This window comes from Artemia franciscana, unplaced genomic scaffold (genome assembly GCF_032884065.1).
Source record: "Artemia franciscana unplaced genomic scaffold, ASM3288406v1 Scaffold_1313, whole genome shotgun sequence".
Lineage (NCBI taxonomy): Eukaryota > Metazoa > Arthropoda > Branchiopoda > Anostraca > Artemiidae > Artemia > Artemia franciscana.
In genome coordinates, this window is record NW_027062790.1 from 83,358 (window position 1) to 103,935 (window position 20,578).

General features: G+C 35.7%; 1 protein-coding gene across 1 annotated transcript; it reads left to right on the forward strand.

Annotated features, from left to right (window-relative positions):
* Window positions 1-1,268: 1,268 nt before the first annotated feature.
* Window positions 1,269-13,988, forward strand: LOC136042458 (sphingomyelin phosphodiesterase-like). The gene is made up of 5 exons (XM_065727418.1): window positions 1,269-1,273; window positions 3,489-3,659; window positions 7,606-7,798; window positions 10,681-10,868; window positions 13,841-13,988. Exons 1-5 carry the CDS (start codon window positions 1,269-1,271, stop codon window positions 13,986-13,988), a joined length of 705 nt encoding a protein of 234 aa, XP_065583490.1.
* Window positions 13,989-20,578: the final 6,590 nt, after the last annotated feature.

The following is a 20,578-nucleotide window of genomic DNA, read 5'->3' on the forward strand; positions in this document are numbered from 1 at the left end:
GGTAGACGCTCGTAACCAATAACAAGGGGATTCTCAGTGGCATAGGTTAGGTGGTCACGTGACTCAAACTTTAATCGAAAAGACCTCGTACTTCCTAACTGAACAACTTCTATACAGTTATTAGCGAGATCGCATAGGTCACTTTTAGATGTTCCGTCAGGCACTCGGCGTACTATACCGAAAAAGGCAGGACTCTTCACTTTAGCATTAATGGATTGGTCTGCTTTGCTTAATGCATCTGCCAAAGTATTGGCGGCACCCTTGTCCGACAGAACTACTTGCCATGCATCCCTCCTAGGCCTCAAAACAACTATGCTTGAACTGACACCCCCACAAGCTTTATCCAGGAAATCTTTTCGAGCGTCAGGATTATTCAAGTTTTTTGGTGGATTTTTCACAGTAACTGAATAGGACGGTTTTGCGGGTGGGGGAGGTTTCATATCAGGAATAGTCTGCACGACTGACCTTGCTTTATGGTGCTCAGCGAAGCTTTTAAATTCCATGTAGAGTTCATTAACCTTTCGAGTTAACGTAGCTGTTGTCTCCCCTGGCACACATGGGACCTGATCTGGCTCGAAAATCAGATACTGAGGTAGGCTGATCTTTTTCTCATCACAAAGATCAAAGGCTCAAACCATATCACTTACATTATCAGTCACTTTGGGGCGCTTAGTTACCCTAGTAATAGAGGCATCAGCCCACAAAATCTTCTTTGCTTCAACTAACATATCTCCTTTGAAAAAATCGCAAGCAATTTTTACAATATTATCAGCTGAACAACCTGCATTTCTAGCCCGTGAAATGAAATTCAACACGGGATTCAAGACAAGTCTTTCACCTGGCATCATCCGGTGAAATGATCAAATTTCATCAAAATTCGTGGGCGGGGCCACAATAGTTGTCAGTAAAAGCAATAGCAAATCAGGTAGCAATATTCACAAGATGTATATTCAGAAGTTGCGTACACAATTTTAATTATCCAAAATATCCAATTATTCAAAGCAAATTGTTGACAGCACGTTACACAACTTAAATAGTTGCGTACACGATTTTAATTATCCAATTATCAAAAGCAAATTGTTCACAGCACTATATAGCATTGTACACAATTTCAATAGTTGCGCAATGAAATAAATATCCAAACAATAATCCTCTGTAAATCAACCAATCAATATAAACTGGTTTTCATCCATATAGGTCAAAGACTGAATGAAGACTGAATCAAAAGATATTTAGATTTCTACCAAATATCCAATATATATTACACCATGGTGTAAATTCATGGAAATTTAGAGGAAGGAGCAAATTTTTTTTCTTGTCTTTTTCTTTTAATGAAATAAAAAAAAGGCATCTTAAATAGAAGTTCTCTAAAAAAGGTATTTTTCGAAATATTCGGGGGAGGGAGAACATCAAGCTAGCTTATGTCCCCTGTCCCTCCTCTTTTTTCAGTACTTGTATTGAGAAAAATAACAGAATTACATTCCTCATAGGTATGAATTTTTTTTTATGTTCAAAAAAATTGAAGAAACTCTATGCCCTCAATCCAAACATTTTTGTATTGTAGCAGCCCTTCTTGCAACGAGAAATGTTACCACAGGTGCTCCTAACCCGATTGCTAAAAAATTGCTCTTACTGCTACTATTACAAAGAGGAAACTACAAGATTTTCCAAATTTGTAGGCTTTATCTTCCCAGACTTCTCCTACCACAACTACTACTATCCTTGCCCTTGCTACCATTGTAGCTTCAACCATAATCACCACTACTACTTATGCTAAAACCATGCCTGGTACCACCACTTCAACCTGATCAATCCAAACAACATTCCTCCTACCATATCTACACCAGACGGGTGTAATTGCCAACAAACTAAGACTATCATATAAAAGTATTTTGTTAACATTGCTACTATTGGTTTACTCAAATACACATCTGATGCCTCGATGCTCGATTTCAGCGGATGGAAAGTAAAAGGGTTGATGATTTCCCGATCACATGTGCCATGTATACACCCCGATTTCTTCATCAACATACGAAGCTAGAAAGAAAGTCAACGAGCTTTGTCTCCTCGAAATCCAGTTTTGCAGTGAAGGGTGGTCCCTGGCTTTGTTCCGTAGGAGGTTCTCATCCGATCGAGGGGCTTTCGAAGAGAGATCTGGGGACAAATTGAAATCCGATATTTAATTATATCTGGTGACGTGAATTTGGGAATAAGAAATGATGCAGTCGCCCCTTTATGCTTCTTTATCCTTTTACCGTAATGTGTCATATCTGGTTCACTGACAGCTTAACTAATTTTCAAAGCTTTAAGTTATGTCCCTTATAAAAGATATGATTTTATGACTGGCCTAAATCCAGTGGTGTAGCTCAAGCTTTTATATTTGGGGGATGGGCAAGAAGGGTCCACATCTGGAGAGTCAAGGGGCATTGGCTTTATAAAAATAATTCCAGACTATTTCGAGGGAAGGGCAACTGTCCCTTCCCCAAAGGACTCCACTAACTAAATCTTTAACTTGAAAGCAATAGCAAGGAATCTACGGTTTATTCCCCCTGTTTTTTGTGTTGGTAGGTGGTTTTTCTGCTGTCCTAGAGTCTTATTTTTTCTATTGACTACGGTAATTTTCCTATCAGTCGATAGCTGAACCCAATTTATCTCTCAAATCAAAGAGATAAAAATCACAAAATACCTACCAAATTACATTTAAAATTTACCTTCCATTTTTTTTTAGATTCAAAATTACATAGCAAATTAGTTGGAAATCGTTAAAAAGAAAAGTTTCCTATTTTAAGCAAGTGTAGGGCCCACATCATTTTCAAAACAAGTTCTTAAGCAATTTCATAATTACGGCTTAGCAAACATATAGGTCTGAAATTAAGGAATCTAATGCATAAGTGTATTGTCCTATTTTTGTAACTTCCAGTCATAAAATTGCAGTCATAAAAATGCAGTCACAAAAAACTTGTCATAAAATTGAAAGTCACAGAAACAACACAAATGTTCTGTCATTGCCTTCATCAGTTTCAAATATATCTATTCACCGAGCTAGAATTTTAAATTTTCTTAAAATTGTTCTTGGAGAATGATCTAAACCAGCTTGAAACATTTCATATTTTCCAATTTTGCATGGTTCTGAGGTGTATTCACCGTGCTTATGAATCATAATTTTTTATCCCTGTTTTATTCTTTTTAAATCTATTTTTTCAAATATATTGAAAATCAATAAACAATTCATCTAATGTTTTGAAAATCTATAAGATTGCTGGAAGAAAATAAGCAAATTGCTCCAAAAAACGACTAATCAATATTTTAAAAGCGTAATTTGCGTTTCAGTTTCCTATTCTTTGACTGAAGTAAAGTGAAAATTATTACAAAATCCTTTTTGAGTCCTTCCAAAATAATTAAAAGTTGGATATATATTTACTCTAAGTAAGGTTTTGTTTCTTTCCAGGAAATTCATTAACAGATTTTATAAGCATATTTTATTTAAGGTGGCTTATTCATGAGTCACGTGATCCAGCACACGGGTTACAGTTTATCCAGTCTGAATTAGAAAAGGCAGAAGCAGCCAATGAAAAAGTTTATATCATTTCCCATATCGTTCCTGGAAATGGTGATTGCTGGCAAATCTACACCAGGGAATTGAGCAAAGTTGTCAATCGGTAAGATGATCAGATATTTTTTTTTTCTCTACTTGAGTTTTCACTAAAGCAAGTCCAATATTAACAATAATGACAAAAACTTGATAATTAGCAATCAAATTGACAATATTAAAACTGTTGAGTTTAACTTCAAAAAATTTGCACTTTTTTAGACTCCAAGGTGTTTCCTGGGCCTTTAAAGATGTTACGGCCTTGCTTTCAGCTTCAAGAATGTGTTCACAATTCTGAACAGTTCTATCCCTTGAATTTTAGTAGACTGCAAGTGAAACTGCAGTGGAGAGCACAGAAAACTTTTATATGTACAGCACCTATTAACACATATGTACATCAGCACCTAATATATAGAGAAAAAATCTCAAGCTAGCAATTTGAACAGCACAGTTTTTGATACATCAAATTGGTCCAAAGATTATTTTAAGATACATATTTGCCGGGATCTTTGTTTTGTGTTTACAGATGGAGGGAGAGGGGGAATAAAAACGACATTTATGTAAAAATTCAGGAAAATTTCAGAATTTTGGCATCTAAAATGTGGCCACAATAATGACCAGTTTTATCCTTTTTTTTCCGTCTTTTCTTAGGTTTTTGAGATAAAAAATCTATATTTTTCTTTATTTTAGTATACTGTAACTCAAATTGTCTAAATTTGATGCTACAACAGCCTGCTGGAACTTAAAACATTTAAAATCAAACTTTATTTAATTTTGAGATTTAATATGTCGTAAATGAGCACAAATATCAGAGCTTCCTCTCCTTTTAGAATCTCAGCTAATTATTTAAAAAATTATCTTATATTTGGCTGAAAGCAATTTATTCAATCAGTTCGTTTATGAAGAATTCGTTTTGCAAATTTCAGCACGATTGTGCCTAGAAGAAGTTTGGAAGAGGTAATGTTTAACTGTTGTCTCTAACCTTTTATTTATTTTGTTTTCTTTTATTGCCCCGTCTTCTTCCTTTTGTATGACAGGTTTTCTATTATCTACCGTCTATCTATTATCAGCTTGATTTCAAATCCACCAAAAATAAAGATATAGAATAAAAGAAATAAAGATAAAGAAAAAACATTATAGTATAGAATAGGAGAGAGACAAAAGAGTTGCCAAAGGCTAGGTTTTCCTAGATTATGTGATAAGTAGGATTATGCTAGAGGGCAGATAATTGACAAGTTTAAAGAGAAAACAAAAAAAAAAATTCTCTTCAGCAGAGGAGCTTATTTTATTTTCGCCCTGATATAACAGGGTGTTAGGGTGGCACCACTTCTAAACGCACTCTTTGCACTGAAACATCTGACAGATATTTATCCAGTTGTGTTTTTTTTTTGTTTTTTTTTTTTAGTTTCGACTCTGTTTACAGATTCGAAAAATTTTGAAAAAAGTAAAATTTACTTAGATAATAACTATAAACAAAATACATATGTAACTATGAACAAAATATAAACAAAAGTATAAAAAAAATACGGAAAAATTGCAAACAAAAACAAAACAAACAAGGCTCTTGGTGAAGCCCCAGGCATAAAAATCCTCCTCTCCACACTTTGAATTGACCGTGTGAATTCTATTGCCCTTGAATGGCTTCTATTTAATTGATGGAAAGAAAAAGTTTACCAGAACATCCAACCAGTAAGAAAAAATTCAGGTTAACTATTTTCTTCTCTAGAGAAGAAAGACGGTAAAAAGTGTACCATTATTACACGCCGGGGAATGGTTTTCCAAGTGATTAACTAATTTGAAATGAAAAAAGAAAATGCATCGAATGTTGAACGAAGTCTATGGAAATTCCGTAGATATATGTTTTTGCTTATTAATCTATTGCTGCACACCAAATGGCTCCACTTTAGGGACCTAACGAGACCCTTAAAGACCGGACACGGTGGAGCAACTGGTCTATTTTGGCCCTGCTTGTTAAGCACATTCATATATCTTGTGTTTTTCTATTTAGACCACACTCGCCCAAAATTAACATACACAGGGTCAGAGCTTCCCACTATCCCCCATGCTAGTTTTCTCCTACTCAGTTTGAACTTATGAACCTTGTTAGAAGATTTGGCATAAATATTATGCCGTAATGAATAGAGACAGGATATAAGGACAACTCCAAAGGAAAGAGATCAGTGCCATCTAGTGTTACTGAAAAATTATAAAGCTTAATATGAAAGCCTTAATAAGGGCACTTTTTCTGTTTGCCTAGCTCAGCTTCGTTTTACTTTTGCGGTGCACTGCACTTAAGAGAAAACGCCTATTTTTGACAAACAAGCAAAACATACAAATTCGTGTCAATTCACTTTAGCTAGCTTATGTAATATGGACTTATCTAGCCCTAATGGTTTTAATTTGAGCCCTTAGAACCCTTAAGAACCTTGTTAGAAGATTAGGCATAAATACTATGCCATAATGATAAGAGACAGGACATAAAAACAACTCCTAAGGAAAAAAATCAGTGACATCTAGTGTTAATGACTAGTGTTAATTAGTGTTAATATTAAGCTTAGTATGAAAGACTTAATCAGAGGATTTTTCTATTTGCCTAGTTTAGCTCACATTTTACTTTTGCGGCACACTGTATTTTAGACGAAATGCCTATTTTTGACAAATAAACAAAACACGCGAATTCGCGTTAATTCACTTTTGCTAGCTTATGTAATAAGGACGTGTCTAGCCCAAGTGATTTTAACTTTAACCCTTAGAACCAGGAGCTTCTAGAACTAGACGTTTACGTAACATCTGGTTTTAATCCGATAAATTATACTCTATTAGTGATTTTTCTCAATCTTACTGGTAAAAAGTAATACACTGTTTGTACAATGAGTAGCCGTTAATCGCTTTTAGATTAAATGCTCACTTTCCCAAAAAGTTTTTCAAGAAAACGTAGAGAGTAAAATCTCATTAGAAATACTGCTCTACTGCTCTACTGCTCTGTTGAAAAATCAAGTTTTGGCACATTTTCAGGTGAATTCATGAGAGACTTATGAAGATAATATTCAACTTTTTGAAAAAAAGAACATACTTTTGGTGTGTTTTTGGACCCATTTTCGCGTAAATTGGTAGTTTGTTCCTGCGCGTTTGAGTCTGCTCATCCTGAGAAATGAACTTAAAAACGGGAAATGTAAGTCAAGCTTACATACATCAAAGCCCCTGTGCTTAGTAAATCGCAATTATATGGTTTGAGCAGTTCAGAAAAAGCCATTTTGGCTGTTTTTCGGGTCCTATTTCCAGTTGAAACCGTATTTATGTTTCCTTTTCCATCAAACAACCGTCTCTAAATTCGAAACTAATGACTTGGTCACGCAAATTTCAAGTTGATCAGATGGAAAAGTTTATCGGCACATATTCCATCCAATTTCTTAAGATCATGTATTTCTGGCTTTAACTTGTGAATAAAGGTCCCAGGTTCTTAGGATCTTGCTGATTCAATTTCAAACCGTTTGAATAAACGAGGTTGTCCTTCCTCGGATCCCATTTTCGGAGAATCATTTTTTTTTATTGTTTATTTTGCAGTGGATTTTCTTTGACTCTAGAAATTGAATTTATAACACTTCATCCAGAGGAATTGTTTGTCCATTTTTCTAGCCTTATTTTAAGAAGAATCAATATTTTTTAATTTTTCCAACTACTTTTTCTACATTCGGGTTACAAGGACTTGGATCCCGAGTCAGAAATATAGCGCTTTGTCAGACCGCTGTTTTTGTTCAGGCACTGCATGGTTTTTGTCTTGGTCTTTGGACTCCCGTAGAGCGTGTTAATCCCTCCCCCTCCCTATGAATAAGATGGGGTTAATAGTCAGTGGTTTTTAGCTTTGCATATCTGGAAGGTACCAAAAACACTTAATACAATATAACAACAATATTCATTATCTACATAATATTACCGATAACAATTATAACTCTTGAAAGAGTTATAATTGGATCATAAAGAGCAATTTTGAAAGTACATGATCGTTTTGCTTTTAGTTTTGAGGCAACTCTTGCTGGTCAATTTTATGGTCATACTCACAAAGATGAATTCAAGATCTTTTATGACAGTGAAGATTCGTCACGTGCCATAAACGTGGCTTGGATTGGATCTAGTCTTTCAACATATGGTGACGTCAACCCTGGATATAAAGTATACATCTTGGATGGTGAACGAGAGGGATCCACTTTTGTAACTAAACTACGTCATGACTGCTAAGCCATGCTTTTGTTAGTAAATTACGTCATGGTTAAGATATAAAGTACACATCTTGGATGAAGAGCGAGAAGAATTTCACTTCTAAAATTAAACTACGCCATGGTTTTCAAACAGTTCGTGGTAACGAACTGTAGTAAGGAGCGACCCGGCTCAATAGTAACCAAAACTCTAAAAAATTGAATTTTGATATCAATAGCTACATCAAAAGAATCGCATTTTAATGCTGATTTTAAATATATAAGTTTCATCAAGATTGGTATTACCCATCAAAAGTTAAGAGCCTGAGAAAATTTGCCTTATTTAGGAAAATAGGGGAAAACACCCCCTAAAAGTCGTAGGATCTTAACGAAAATGACACCTTTTGATTCAGGGTATCAGAGAACCATACTGTAGAAGTTTCAAGCTCCTATCTACAAAAATGTGTAATTTTGTATTTTTTGTCAGAAGACAAATCACTGATGCGTTTTTATTTGTTTGCTTGTTTGTTTTTTTTTCCCCAGGGGTCATCGTATCGACCAAGTGGTCCTATAATGTCGCAAGAGGGCTCATTCTAACGGAATGAAAAGTTCTAGTGCCCTTTTTAAGTGACCAAAAAATTGGAGGGCATCTAGGCCCCCTCCCACGCTCATTTTTTTCCCAAAGTCAACGGATCAAAATTTTGAGATAGCCATTTTGTTCAGCATAGTCAAAAACCATAATAACTATGTCTTTGGGGATGACTTACTCCCCCACAATCCCTGGGGGAGGGGCTGCAAGTTACAAACTTTGACCATTGTTTGCATATAGTAATGGTTATTGGGAAGTGTACAGACGTTTTCAGTGGGATTTTATTTTGTTTGGGGGTGGGGCTGAGGAGAGGGGGCTATGTTGGAGGATCTTTCCTTGGAGGAATCTGTCTGTAGGGAAAGAAAAATTCAATGACAAGGGCGCAGGTTTCTCTAGCATTACTATAAGAAAACAATGAAAAATAAACATGAAAACGTTTTTTCAAATGAAAGGAAGAAGTAGCATTGAAACTTAAAACGAACAGAGATTATTACGCATATGAGGGGTTCTAAAAATACTTTAGCATAAAGAGCGAGGTATTTAGGAGGAGATAAATACCTTGCTCTTTATGCTAAAGTATTTTTAGTAATTTCAACTAGTTATTCCTGGCCTTTCTGATTCAGGGGTCATTCTTAAAGAATTGGGACAAAACTTACGATTTAGTGTAAAGAGCGAGGTATTAACGAGGGTACAAACCCCTTCGTATACATAATAAAAATATAAGGTTATGAAAGTTTGTTACGTAAGTTAATTCTTAAGTTACGTATATTTTTTACTAATAAAAACGTTCGTTAAAAATTAAAAGTTCTAGTTGCCTTTTTAAGTAACCGAAAAATTGGAGGGCAACTAGGCCTCCTTCTCCACCCCTCATTTCTCAAAATCGTCTGATCAAAACTAAGAGAAAGCCATTTAGCCAAAAAAAGAATTAATATACAAATTTCATTTTAATAATTTATGTGCGGAGAGCCAAAACCAAACATGCATTAATTCAAAAACGTTCAGAAATTAAATAAAAAAAACTAATTTTTTTAGCTGAAAGTAAGGAGCGATATTAAAACTTAAAACGAACAGAAATTACTCCGTATATGAAATGAGTTGTCCCCTCCGCAATCCCTCGCTCTTTACGCTAAAGTTTGACTCTGCCACAATTCTACTTTTTAAAACAATTTAAAGCTTTAGCGTAAAGAGCGAGGGATTGCGGAGGGGACAACTCATTTCATATACGGAGTAATTTCTGTTCGTTTTAAGTTTTAATGTCGCTCCTTACTTTCAGCTAAAAAAATTAGTTTTTTTTATTTAATTAAATGATAGAATCAATGTCATGGCTATTAGCCAAATTCTTAAGCCGATAATATTTTTCTATTTAGCTATTTAACTAAAGAGAATAAGCTCTTTAAATATTCCAACGGGTTTGATCTAGGGACGTTTTAAAAAGACGAACTTTGAAGAAAAGACCAGTTTGGTTTTCGGGAGGGGATGGGACCAAGTCTTCAATGGACCATATTAACAAGAGGTGCTGGCTAAAATTTTATTTTTAGATTCGTTTTCTCTTACAACGTTGCTAGCTACCGCTGCAATCCTGATAATTGAGAATTTTCTGAGTCATCAAACCCCTTTAGTCCTTACTTTTATAGATTCTGAGATTGCTTGGTACAGCTGATAGAAGAGATTTAGAAAAGATTCTTTCCTTGTAAGGTATGGCAGACAAATAAATTATTTGCTAAGGACTGTGTACGAGAATAGCATTATTGCGTTAAGATTATTCTGATTGTCTAAGCATCCTTGATGAAAATGAGTAAGCTGAACTAAACGGAAAGATCTTACAGTGCTAGGCTGAAATCATTTGAGTTCAATAAAGAAAATTAATAGGAAATAATAATTGTTTCTTAAAAGATTGCCCTTAAAGACATTTGAAATGAAAGTTTTATTGTTCAAATAAATGCAAACCAAGAAGCCCTCTATTCTTGAGCTACTAAAAGACCTTTTAGCCCCTTCTCGTATCTTGCGGTTGAACCTTCGATCTGAAGGCATTGGGTATAAAAATCAGACTTTATCAAATAGAATATGGGTAGAAGGGTAGGGGCGGCCTCCCTCAAATAAATAATAGTTTTTATTCAGATAAACACTAGTCAGCCTTTTTTCTTGCGACGAACTGTTTGTCGAAGGAGGGAGACAAGACTGACCCTCTCCTTTTGATTACACTAATAACCCGAAAAAAAACAATAAACAAATAAAAATAGTTTGCTAAAAATGAGACAAAACTTTTTTTTTCAAACAAACTTTGTATTCTATAGTATTCCTATCCATAGGGAATGCTTGACCATGAAGCCTGGACAATGAACCTGACTGAAGCGAACATTGGTCCATCAGAGCCACACTGGTTTAAACTTTATGATGGAAGAGAAACTTTTGGCCTAAATTCTTTGTCCGCTCAAGACATGGCGGATCTAGTTCATCGATTTATTGTTGATGATGAACTGTTCCAAGTGTATTACAGGTAGGCTATTCCATCCGATCTTTTTGTTAGAAATTATCTTTCATGAGCTTTATATAAGTTTTTGAGGATAGGAGGCTCGATAAGAGGTTAGGAAAGTTTGTCCGGCTCGATTTCTAATTTCTAAATCGTCCACAATTTACCATTATAGTTTATTTCAGTTTTCCAGCAGGAGTGGAACAAGTGCTCAGTGTTCATCCCCTATCGGGTTCAATGTTTAATGTTTTGTTTTTATTTAATGAAACTATTGACAGAAAAAAAATCATCTAAATGATTATTTTGCTTCGGCTTTGTTTTCGTGCATAAGATTTGAAACAAGGTTTCCATCCTTTGGGACTCTCCCAAGATGTTTGAATTGTAATTGAGATCTAGGAAAGGGAAAGTACAAGTACTAGGAATTACCATCAAAAAATTGGAAATAGGAGGAACACTATGCGTTGCAGGCAAGGATGTATCCAGAACTTCGGTTTGGGGGAGGGACAGTGCCTTAATTTCGTCAAAACCTTGGGGGAAGGGTTAAAATTGGAGCCGAAATTCCCGAATCAAGTGAAAATGACATAGAAAACGGAAAAAGAAACCATGTAGCAACAAAAAAGGTAACGATATACTTAAAAAAACTGATCCGCTTCTGTGAATGCTAGAACTGTGCAGACTTATCTTAGTTTTGAAAGGATTTTTCGAGAAACTAAATTTAACATTATGAGGGATAACTAGGGCATGAAGGGGGACAGATATTGGAGGAGCAACTTCCCCCTTGCCACATATTAAATTATGCTCCTGAGAAGGGGTTTCCTCGTGGAGGGGGTTACAAAAACTTTAAAAAATACATCAACAATTGGTTTCTATGCGTTGCATTTTTGCTCCACTTTCACGAGTGGAACATTTTTTTCTGAGGGAGAATCAAACCCTTAACCCCCCCCCCCTCAACATTGGACGCGGCTTTGCTTGCAGATCAAGATGAGTGAAGTGCATTGGAATTTGGTATCAACCCGCAAATACTTGTATTTGCTCGTCAACAAGGCTTATTTACATCTATAGCGGCGCTCTTCCATAGTATCCATGGACGGTTTTGTTTTAGCCTTCACCTATCAGGTCATTTATTTTCCAGATAAATTCTAGATCGAAGGTCTGGTTAGAGCTAGATATCAGGCTTCCAACAGAAAAAGAAGGAAGATATTTCATTAAGATTACCCAATTATTGAGGTGCAATAATATATTTTATTAAGATCGTCTCCAAACCTAAAACGCTCCTAACTTTGATTAATTGTACCTGATAAGGAGTAAGGCAAAAAGATAGCTCCAAAAATTCCCCAAAAACTCTTTGAACCTTAGATAAGTCTTATCTTAACTCCAGATATTGATTTTCAGAAGAAGAAGAAGAAATGATTTTCTTCTGTAAATTTCATCCGCCAATACCCTTATGCATTTCGGCTAACTGAATCGACTGACCTTGTCGAGTATTTTCCCGTAAGGACTTATTCCAGGTGCTGGTTTGTGAATGGCTTCTCGACCTAATTTCAAAGATAAGCACTATGCTATTACGAGTAAGTTGGTGTTGTCAAGTGTTTACAATGGATTTGAAATTCTGCTAGTCGAAATTGTGCCAACAGATACATATTTTGCGACCAATCCAAATATTGTGATGATATCCTAGTAAAATCTTTGATTTTTAGAAGTATATTATTTTTCGATATTCTGGGGAAATTAGATTTTTTTTTTCGGGGAAATCAGAGAATTTGGTGAAGTCTCTGAGACTTCAGGAGTAAAGGAAGCCGTACATCTCTGATAAGTTTATTTCTAGGCTTCACAGTGCCTTGTCAGGTGAAACTAAAAGCTCTGGAAAGGCCGTATAAATACTTTTTAGTTCTTTTCTGCTAATTAGTCAGTTTTCTAGTTAAAAAAAACTTTAACTAGCTGGATACCCCTATTTGTCTATCCAATAAAATGGAAACTTATTAGATAGAAAATACTAAATTAGATAAATACTAACGTGGAAAAAGACATGAAATTATAAATCCATGAATGAATGTCATGAATGTTTGTGAGTTAACTCATAATAGTTTATTTTTTGCAGTGTATTTTGACAAGCCAGTCATGTGACTCCATAAATGGATGTCAGATGGGGAAGGCAAATAGATTCATCCTTTGGTGTAAGGGCCCACCATAAAAGGAGTATTGTTATAAGACTACCAAGCTCAGCACCCAGGTGCCTACAGCCAACATGTGACTGCTGGGGTACCTGCAGCAAACCTGTGACTGCGCCCAGTATATTAGAGCCAAAAAGAGTTCCCAGCCCTTCTGGTCGACATAATGGATCCTTTGATCTCTCTATTCTTTATTAATGCTTTCGAGCACACCTATTTTTCCATTACTGGGCTTCCGCTAGAGTTTTTTTTTCATTCCAAAAAGCCTCATGGATAGAAACACAGTAGTTGTTTCCGAAAATTTCCTGGCGTCGTTTCAAGCACTGCGCCCGGCTATCTGAATGGACAATTACAATGCCTTTAGATGGTTATAACGTTTCCAGGAAAAGTTTCCGAGCTGTTTCTGAAGGAAAAGTTTCCAAGCTTGGCAAAAGGTTGTCAAGCTGTTTCCGACTATATCAAACAGCTCGTGTTCACGAACGTACGTCATTGCAACAAGATAAATCACCCCAACAGGGAGCTTTGCTCTTGGTGATAAACATAGGAAATAGCTCTTCAATGTGAAAAAATGTAACTAAATCAGTTAAAGAACAGAATAGAAAATTAATAAAAGAAAGAATTGAACAGAAAATAATTATTTGGCCCAATCCGGAGAATTTGGTGGAGCCCTCTATCCACCAATATATGTTTCCAGAGATTTTGGGGTGCAGTTTGACAAATTAGCCTTAATAAATAACGAAGGTAAGGTTATAGAGTGATGCAGAAAGGTTTGTGGGCCTGTTAGCCAAAGCTCCGAGATTTCCATCAATAAAACCATTTTTATTTTTCCAGGAATTACATGAGACAAGCAGACCCAGCCATCTTAGAGGGATGTGGTGAAGGGTGCAAGAAAAGTAAACTATGTGCAATGGTCACAACGGACTTTGGAGATAAGACAAAGTGCAATGAAATATCAAGAAAAATGGATTTGCATGACTAACCATGTGTCATTTTAACGGATCTAGCCCCCCCTAAATTCTGTGTATTTTGCTGTTATTGGGGGGAGGATTTTCCAGCAGTAAAATTTAAGTGTGCGTGTGAGGGGCTCTTGGGGGGAAAATGCTGAATCCACATTTTAATATCAAAACCCAAAAGTTATATATTATTAGACTCAAAATTTTTTGTAAAATTATATAGAAAAGAATGAGCATAGTTACGTTCCCCGTGGATGACTGGTTCAAATCTGGTTCAATGATCTGGTTCAACAATTTGACTTGATAAAGTCGTTTTCCCAGATTCGACCATCTGGGGGGCGAAAGGGAGTGGGAAAATTAGAAAAAATTAAGTATTTATGACTTACGAGTGGGTGATCGGATCTTAATGAATTTTGATATTTAGAAGGACTTTGTGACTCAGAGCTCTTATTTTAAATCTTGACCGGCATTAAGCCTCTTATTTTCCTTTTTAAATTAATCTATTTATTCATAGAATTTTGTTAAAGCCCATACCATATGAGCTCTTAGCTCTTAGCTTTTCTCGCCTCGTCACAAGTGCCATATGAGCTCTTAGCTCTTGTTTCTTTTTTCAGTTTTCTTTTTCTTCTTTATTTTTCAGCTTCACTATGAAATACATATCGCCGAACCTTTGTTTTTTTAACCAAAATCTGGTAGGCATTGATGACCTTATCCAAGTCAAAATCCCAAACCCAATCATCATCGCTATCATTTTCAGTTTTGATATGTTTTGACTCTCGCTGTCCAGGTGGATCTTCATCTAACTGCGCGGTTTTACGTTCTTTAGCCTCAAGCCTGTTTTCTTGCTGTTCTTTTGATTCCTCGGCACGCTTTCTTTTCTGACTTTCTCTATCAGCAGCAAGTTTTTTGGCATAGACTCTTTGAGCATCTTCATCGGCTTTTGCCATTGTAGGTTCATCAGTCATTTTAAACTTAAACATTAATAGATTTCTACGTGAACATATATGTCTTAAATATCTTTAATGACGTCACTGTCATAGCAAAAATGACGACAAATAACGTCATGACGTCAGTCGACACAGAAACTTGACGTCACCTGACAGACAGACACACAGACAGACATCTTATTTTTGTATATATATATATATATAGATATATATATATATATATAGATATATATATATATATATATATATATATATATATATATATGTTTTTAACTACGTAAAACTTGCAAATATACAACATTCTTCGATTTCCCATTGTCCGTGCTTATAAGTAGTTTGTCAGGTTTACCGACTCTTGAACATGCAACATAAAATTGTGCATTGGAAAAACAATCCGTATTCAGATCTATACCTGATTTTTCTAATGATTGCTCTCGAGCTTTGTTGATGGTGATTGCTAATCGAACATTCCCCGTGTCCCCGTCGTCATTTATATATCCCTCTTGTAGTTGTGTCCCTGTGTCCCGGTCGTCATTTATATTCCCAGTATCCCGGTCGTCATTTGTGTCCCAGTCTGTAATTTCTATTTGAGCGTCCCGGTCGTCATTTATATTCCCTGTGTCCCGGTCGTCATTTGTCCCGGTCTGTAATTTATCTTTGAGTGTCCCGGTCGTCATTTATATCTCCCGGTCGTTATTTGTGTCCCAGTGTCCCAATCTGTGATTTCTCTTTGAGTGTCTTGGTCGTCATTTATATTCCCTGTGTCGCGGTCTCTGATTTTTGATAAAAAACGCTTAGATTCTGACGTAGTTCCAGTAAGCAAAGTCTTCAATGGCTCTGGGGGTGCAGGCAGTTGAGGAAGTTTAACTTTTCCTGAGGCGCAACACATTCCCATTGTTTCACCATTAAATTTCAAGGCCTTGCAGTAGGGACAAATTTTAGACATATTCCCGACTTGAATACATCTACTATAATCATCGACTGGGCTGTACCTGAATACCATGCGATAATTTTCTCGTTGCTCTTGTGATTCCTCGGCACGCTTTCTTTTGGCATTATCTCTTGAAGCTACAAGCCTGTTTTCACGTTGCTCTTGTGATTCCTCGGTACGCCTTCTTTTTTCACTTTCTCTTTTAGCAGCAAGTCTGGTTTCGCGTTGCTCTGGTAGTTTCTCGACACACCTTTGTTGACGGAAATTCCACACTCCTAATCTGGCATTATCTCTTGAAGTCGCAAGCCTGTTTTCACGTTGCTCTTGTGATTCCTCGATACGCTTTCTGTTCTTACTTTCTCTATAAGCCGCAAGCCTGTTCTTGTCATTCCTTGCTGTTCGTGTGACTCTTTGAGCAGCTTCCTCGGCTGTTGCCATTGTAGGTTCTTCAGTCATTTTACAATTAAACATTTTTCCGTCCACGATCTTCTTACAATTAAAAGTTTGTCTTAGAACGAATTTCTTAAATACCTTTAATGACGTCATCGTAAAAAAAAACATGACGACAACTAGCTTTATGACGAAATGACGACATAACGTCACTCGACAGACATAACACACAGACAATTTATTTTTATATATATAGATATATATATATAAACTAGCTGTTGGGGTGGCGCTTCGCACCACCCCAACACCTAGTTGGTGGGGGCGCTTCGCCTCCCCCCCCGCGCGCGTAAGTCGTTACGCGTCATATTAGTTACGCGCCATTGTAGTTGTGTCCCTGTGTCCCACCTTGAGCTTTGTTGATGGTGGTTGCTAATTGAACATTCCGTGTGTCCCCGTCGTCTTTTATATATCCCCCTTTGCCCCCGGTGTCCCAGTCTTCTATTCCTATTATAATATTCTTTATAGGCGAAACAATCAGTTGACAAGAATTGCTTAAACTCATCGATGCTACGATGCCCTACAATATCCTGACGAATATAAATGACGCCCGGGACACTCAAATAGAAATCACGGACCGGGACACCGGGACACAAATGATATATAAAAATAAGTTGTCTGTGTGTGGATCAGGTGACGTCATGTTTGTCCGCATATGACGTCTGAATTATTTCACACTAATACAAAAGAAGAAAAAAACTAAAAAAGGTAAAAACTACACAAAAAACTAAAAAGAAAAAAAAACTAAAAAAGCTAAAAAACGAAAAAAAAACTAAAAAAAGGTAAAAATCTAATAACTAAAAAAAAACTGAAAAAAATAAAAAAAGGCAAAAACTACAAAAAAAATAAAAACTAATAAAAAAACTAAAAAAGCCAAAAAAACTAAAAAAACTAAAAAAAAACTAAAAAAAGGTAAAAAACTAAAAAAAACTAAAAACTAAAAAAGAAAAAAACGAAAGAAAAGGAAAAAACTGAAAAATAAAAGAGAAAAAGAAAACTAAAAAAATATGAATAAATATATATAAAAATAAGTTGTTTGTGGGTTATGTCTGTCTGTCTGTCTGTCGAGTGACGTCGTGTTTGTCCGCATATGACGTCTGAATTATTTCACACTAATACAAAAGAAGAAAAAAAACTAAAAAAGGTAAAAACTACAAAAAAAACTAAAAAGAAAAAAAACTAAAAAAGCTAAAAAACTAAAAAAAAACTAAAAAAAGGTAAAAAACTAAAAACTAAAAAAAAACTGAAAAAACTAAAAAAAGGCAAAAACTAAAAAAAAACTAAAAACTAATAAAAAAACTAAAAAAGCTAAAAAACTAAAAAAACTAAAAAAACTAAAAAAAGGTAAAAAACAAAAAAAAACTAAAAACTAAAAAAGAAAAAACTAAAAAAAAGGAAAAAACTGAAAAACAAGAGAAAAAGAAAACTAAAAAAATATTAATAAATATAAAAAATATAAATATAAATATAATATAAACTAGCAATCAACAAAGCACCGAGACACAAATGACGACCGGGACACAGGGAGTATAAATGACGACCAGGACATAAGTAAAAAAAAAACTAAAAAAACTAAAAAAATGGTAAAAACTACAAAAAAACTAAAAACTAATAAAAAAACTAAAAAATCTAAAAATCTAAATAAACTAAAAAAGAAAAAAAAGAAAAAAGGAAAAAAATAAAGGAGAAAAACAAAACTAAAAAACGAATGTATATACAGACCGGGACACCGGGATACAAATGACGACCGGGACACAGGGAATATAAATGACGACCGGGACACAGGGACACAACTACAATGGGGACGCCGGGGGGCACAGGGGGATATAAATGACGACCGGGACACCGGGACACAAGGAATATAAATGACGCCCGGGACACTCAAAGAGAAATCAAAGACTGGAACACCGGGACACAAATGACGACCGGGACACAGGGAATATAAATGACGACCGGGACACAGGGACATAACTACAAAGGGGACGCCGGGGTGCACAGGGGGATATATAAATGACGATGGCGACTCAGGGAATGGTCGATTAGCAATCACCATCAACAAAGCTCAAGGGCAATCATTAGAATCATGAGGTATAGATCTGAATACGGATTGTTTTCCCATGGACCATTATATGTTGCATGTTCAAGAGTCGGTAAACCTGACAATCTATTTATATGCACAGACAATGGGACAGCAAAGAATGTTGTATATTCGCAAGTTTTACGTAGTTAAAAACACACACACACATATATATATATATATATATATATATATATATATATATATATATATATATATATATATATATATATATATATATATATTTATCTATATTCACAGGTGGGACATAGGGACACAACTACAATGGCGCGTAACTAATATGGCGCGTAACGACTTACGCACGCGGGGGGGCTTGGGGGGGGGCGCGAAGCACCCCCACCAACTAGGTGTTGGGGTGGCGCGAAGCGCCACCCCAACAGCTAGTATATATATATATATATATATATATATATATATATATATATATATATATATATATATATATATATATATATATATATATATATCCGATGAAGATGTTCAAAGAGTCTATGCCAAAAAACTTGCTGCTGATAGAGAAAGTCAGAAAAGAAAGCGTGCCGAGGAATCAAAAGAACAGCAAGGAAACAGGCTTGAGGCTAAAGAACGCAAAACCGCGCAGTTAGATGAAGATCCACCTGGACAGCGAGAGTCAAAACATATCAAAACTGAAAATGATAGCGATGATGATTGGGTTTGGGATCTTGACTTGGATAAGGTCATCAATGCCTACCAGATTTTAGTTAAAAAAACAAAGGTTCGGCGATATGTATTTCATAGTGAAGCTGAAAAATAAAGAAGAAAAAGAAAACTGAAAAAAGAAAAAATGTAAAAAACTAAAAAATACTAAAGAGAAAAAACACTCAAAGAGAAATTACAGACCGGGACACAAATGACGACCGGGACAGAGGGAATATAAATAACGACCGGGACACTCAAGGAGAAATTATAGACTGGGATACCGGGACACAAATGACGACCGGGACACAGACAATATAAATGACGACCAGGATACAGGTATTTAAGAATATCGTTCAAAGACAAATTTTTAATTGTAAGAAGACCGTTGAAAGAGAAATTTCTAATTGTAAAATGACTGAAGAACCTACAATGGCAACACCCGAGGAAACTGCTCAAAACGAATGTATTCACGCCAAAGTAGCTGAGTTGGTAAAGCGTTATGTTTCAGGTTCTAGGTCCGAGAGGCTCCAGGTTTGAACCTTGGCTTTAGCATTAATACCAAAGAAGAAAAAAAACTAAAAAAGATAAAAACTACAAAAAAACTAAAAAGAAAATATATATATATATATATATATTTATATATATCATCTTTTCCACAAAAATAATAATTTAGTGCTTCTGCTTAAAAACACCAATCGAATTGATGCCTCCTGATACGCAACTATCAAAAAAGTGGCAATTGTTGTGGTCGGTGATCAGTTCTTACCTCGAGGTAATATTCTTTATAGGCGAAACAATCAGTTGACAAGAATTGCTTAAACTCATCGATGCTACGATGCCCTACAATATCCTGACGAATATAAATAACGCCCGGGACACTCAAATAGAAATCACAGACTGGGACACCAGGACACAAATGACGACGGGGAAACAGGGAATATAAATGACTACCCGGACACAGGGACACAACTACAACGGGGACGCCGGGGGGCAAAGGGGGATATATAAATGACGACGGCAACAAAGGAAATGGTCGATTAGCAATCACCATCAACAAAGCTCAATGGCAATCAATAGAATCATGAGGTATAGATCTGAATACGGATTGTTTTCCCATGGACCATTATGCGTTGCATGTTCAAGAGTCGGTAAACCTGACAATCTATTTATATGCACAGACGATGGGACAGCAAAGAATGTTGTATATTCGCAAGTTTTACGTAGTTAAAACATATATATATATATATATATATATATATATATATATATATATATATATATATATATATATATATCCGATGAAGATGCTCTAAGAGTCTATGCCAAAAAACTTGCTGCTGATAGGGAAAGTCAGAAAAGAAAGCGTGCCGAGGAATCAAAAGAACAGCAAGGAAACAGGCTTGAGGCTAAAGAACGCAAAACCGCGCAGTTAGATGAAGATCCACCTGGACAGCGAGAGTCAAAACATATCAAAACTGAAAATGATAGCGATGATGATTGGGTTTGGGATCTTGACTTAAGGTCATCAATGCC

Bases quoted from the DNA above. Each gene is read 5' to 3' on its own strand.
- LOC136042458 (XM_065727418.1), top strand. The intron at 7,799-10,680 runs GTAACTAAACTA...TCCTATCCATAG, and splicing joins AACGAGAGGGATCCACTTTT to GGAATGCTTGACCATGAAGC. The intron at 10,869-13,840 runs GTAGGCTATTCC...TTATTTTTCCAG, and splicing joins CTGTTCCAAGTGTATTACAG to GAATTACATGAGACAAGCAG.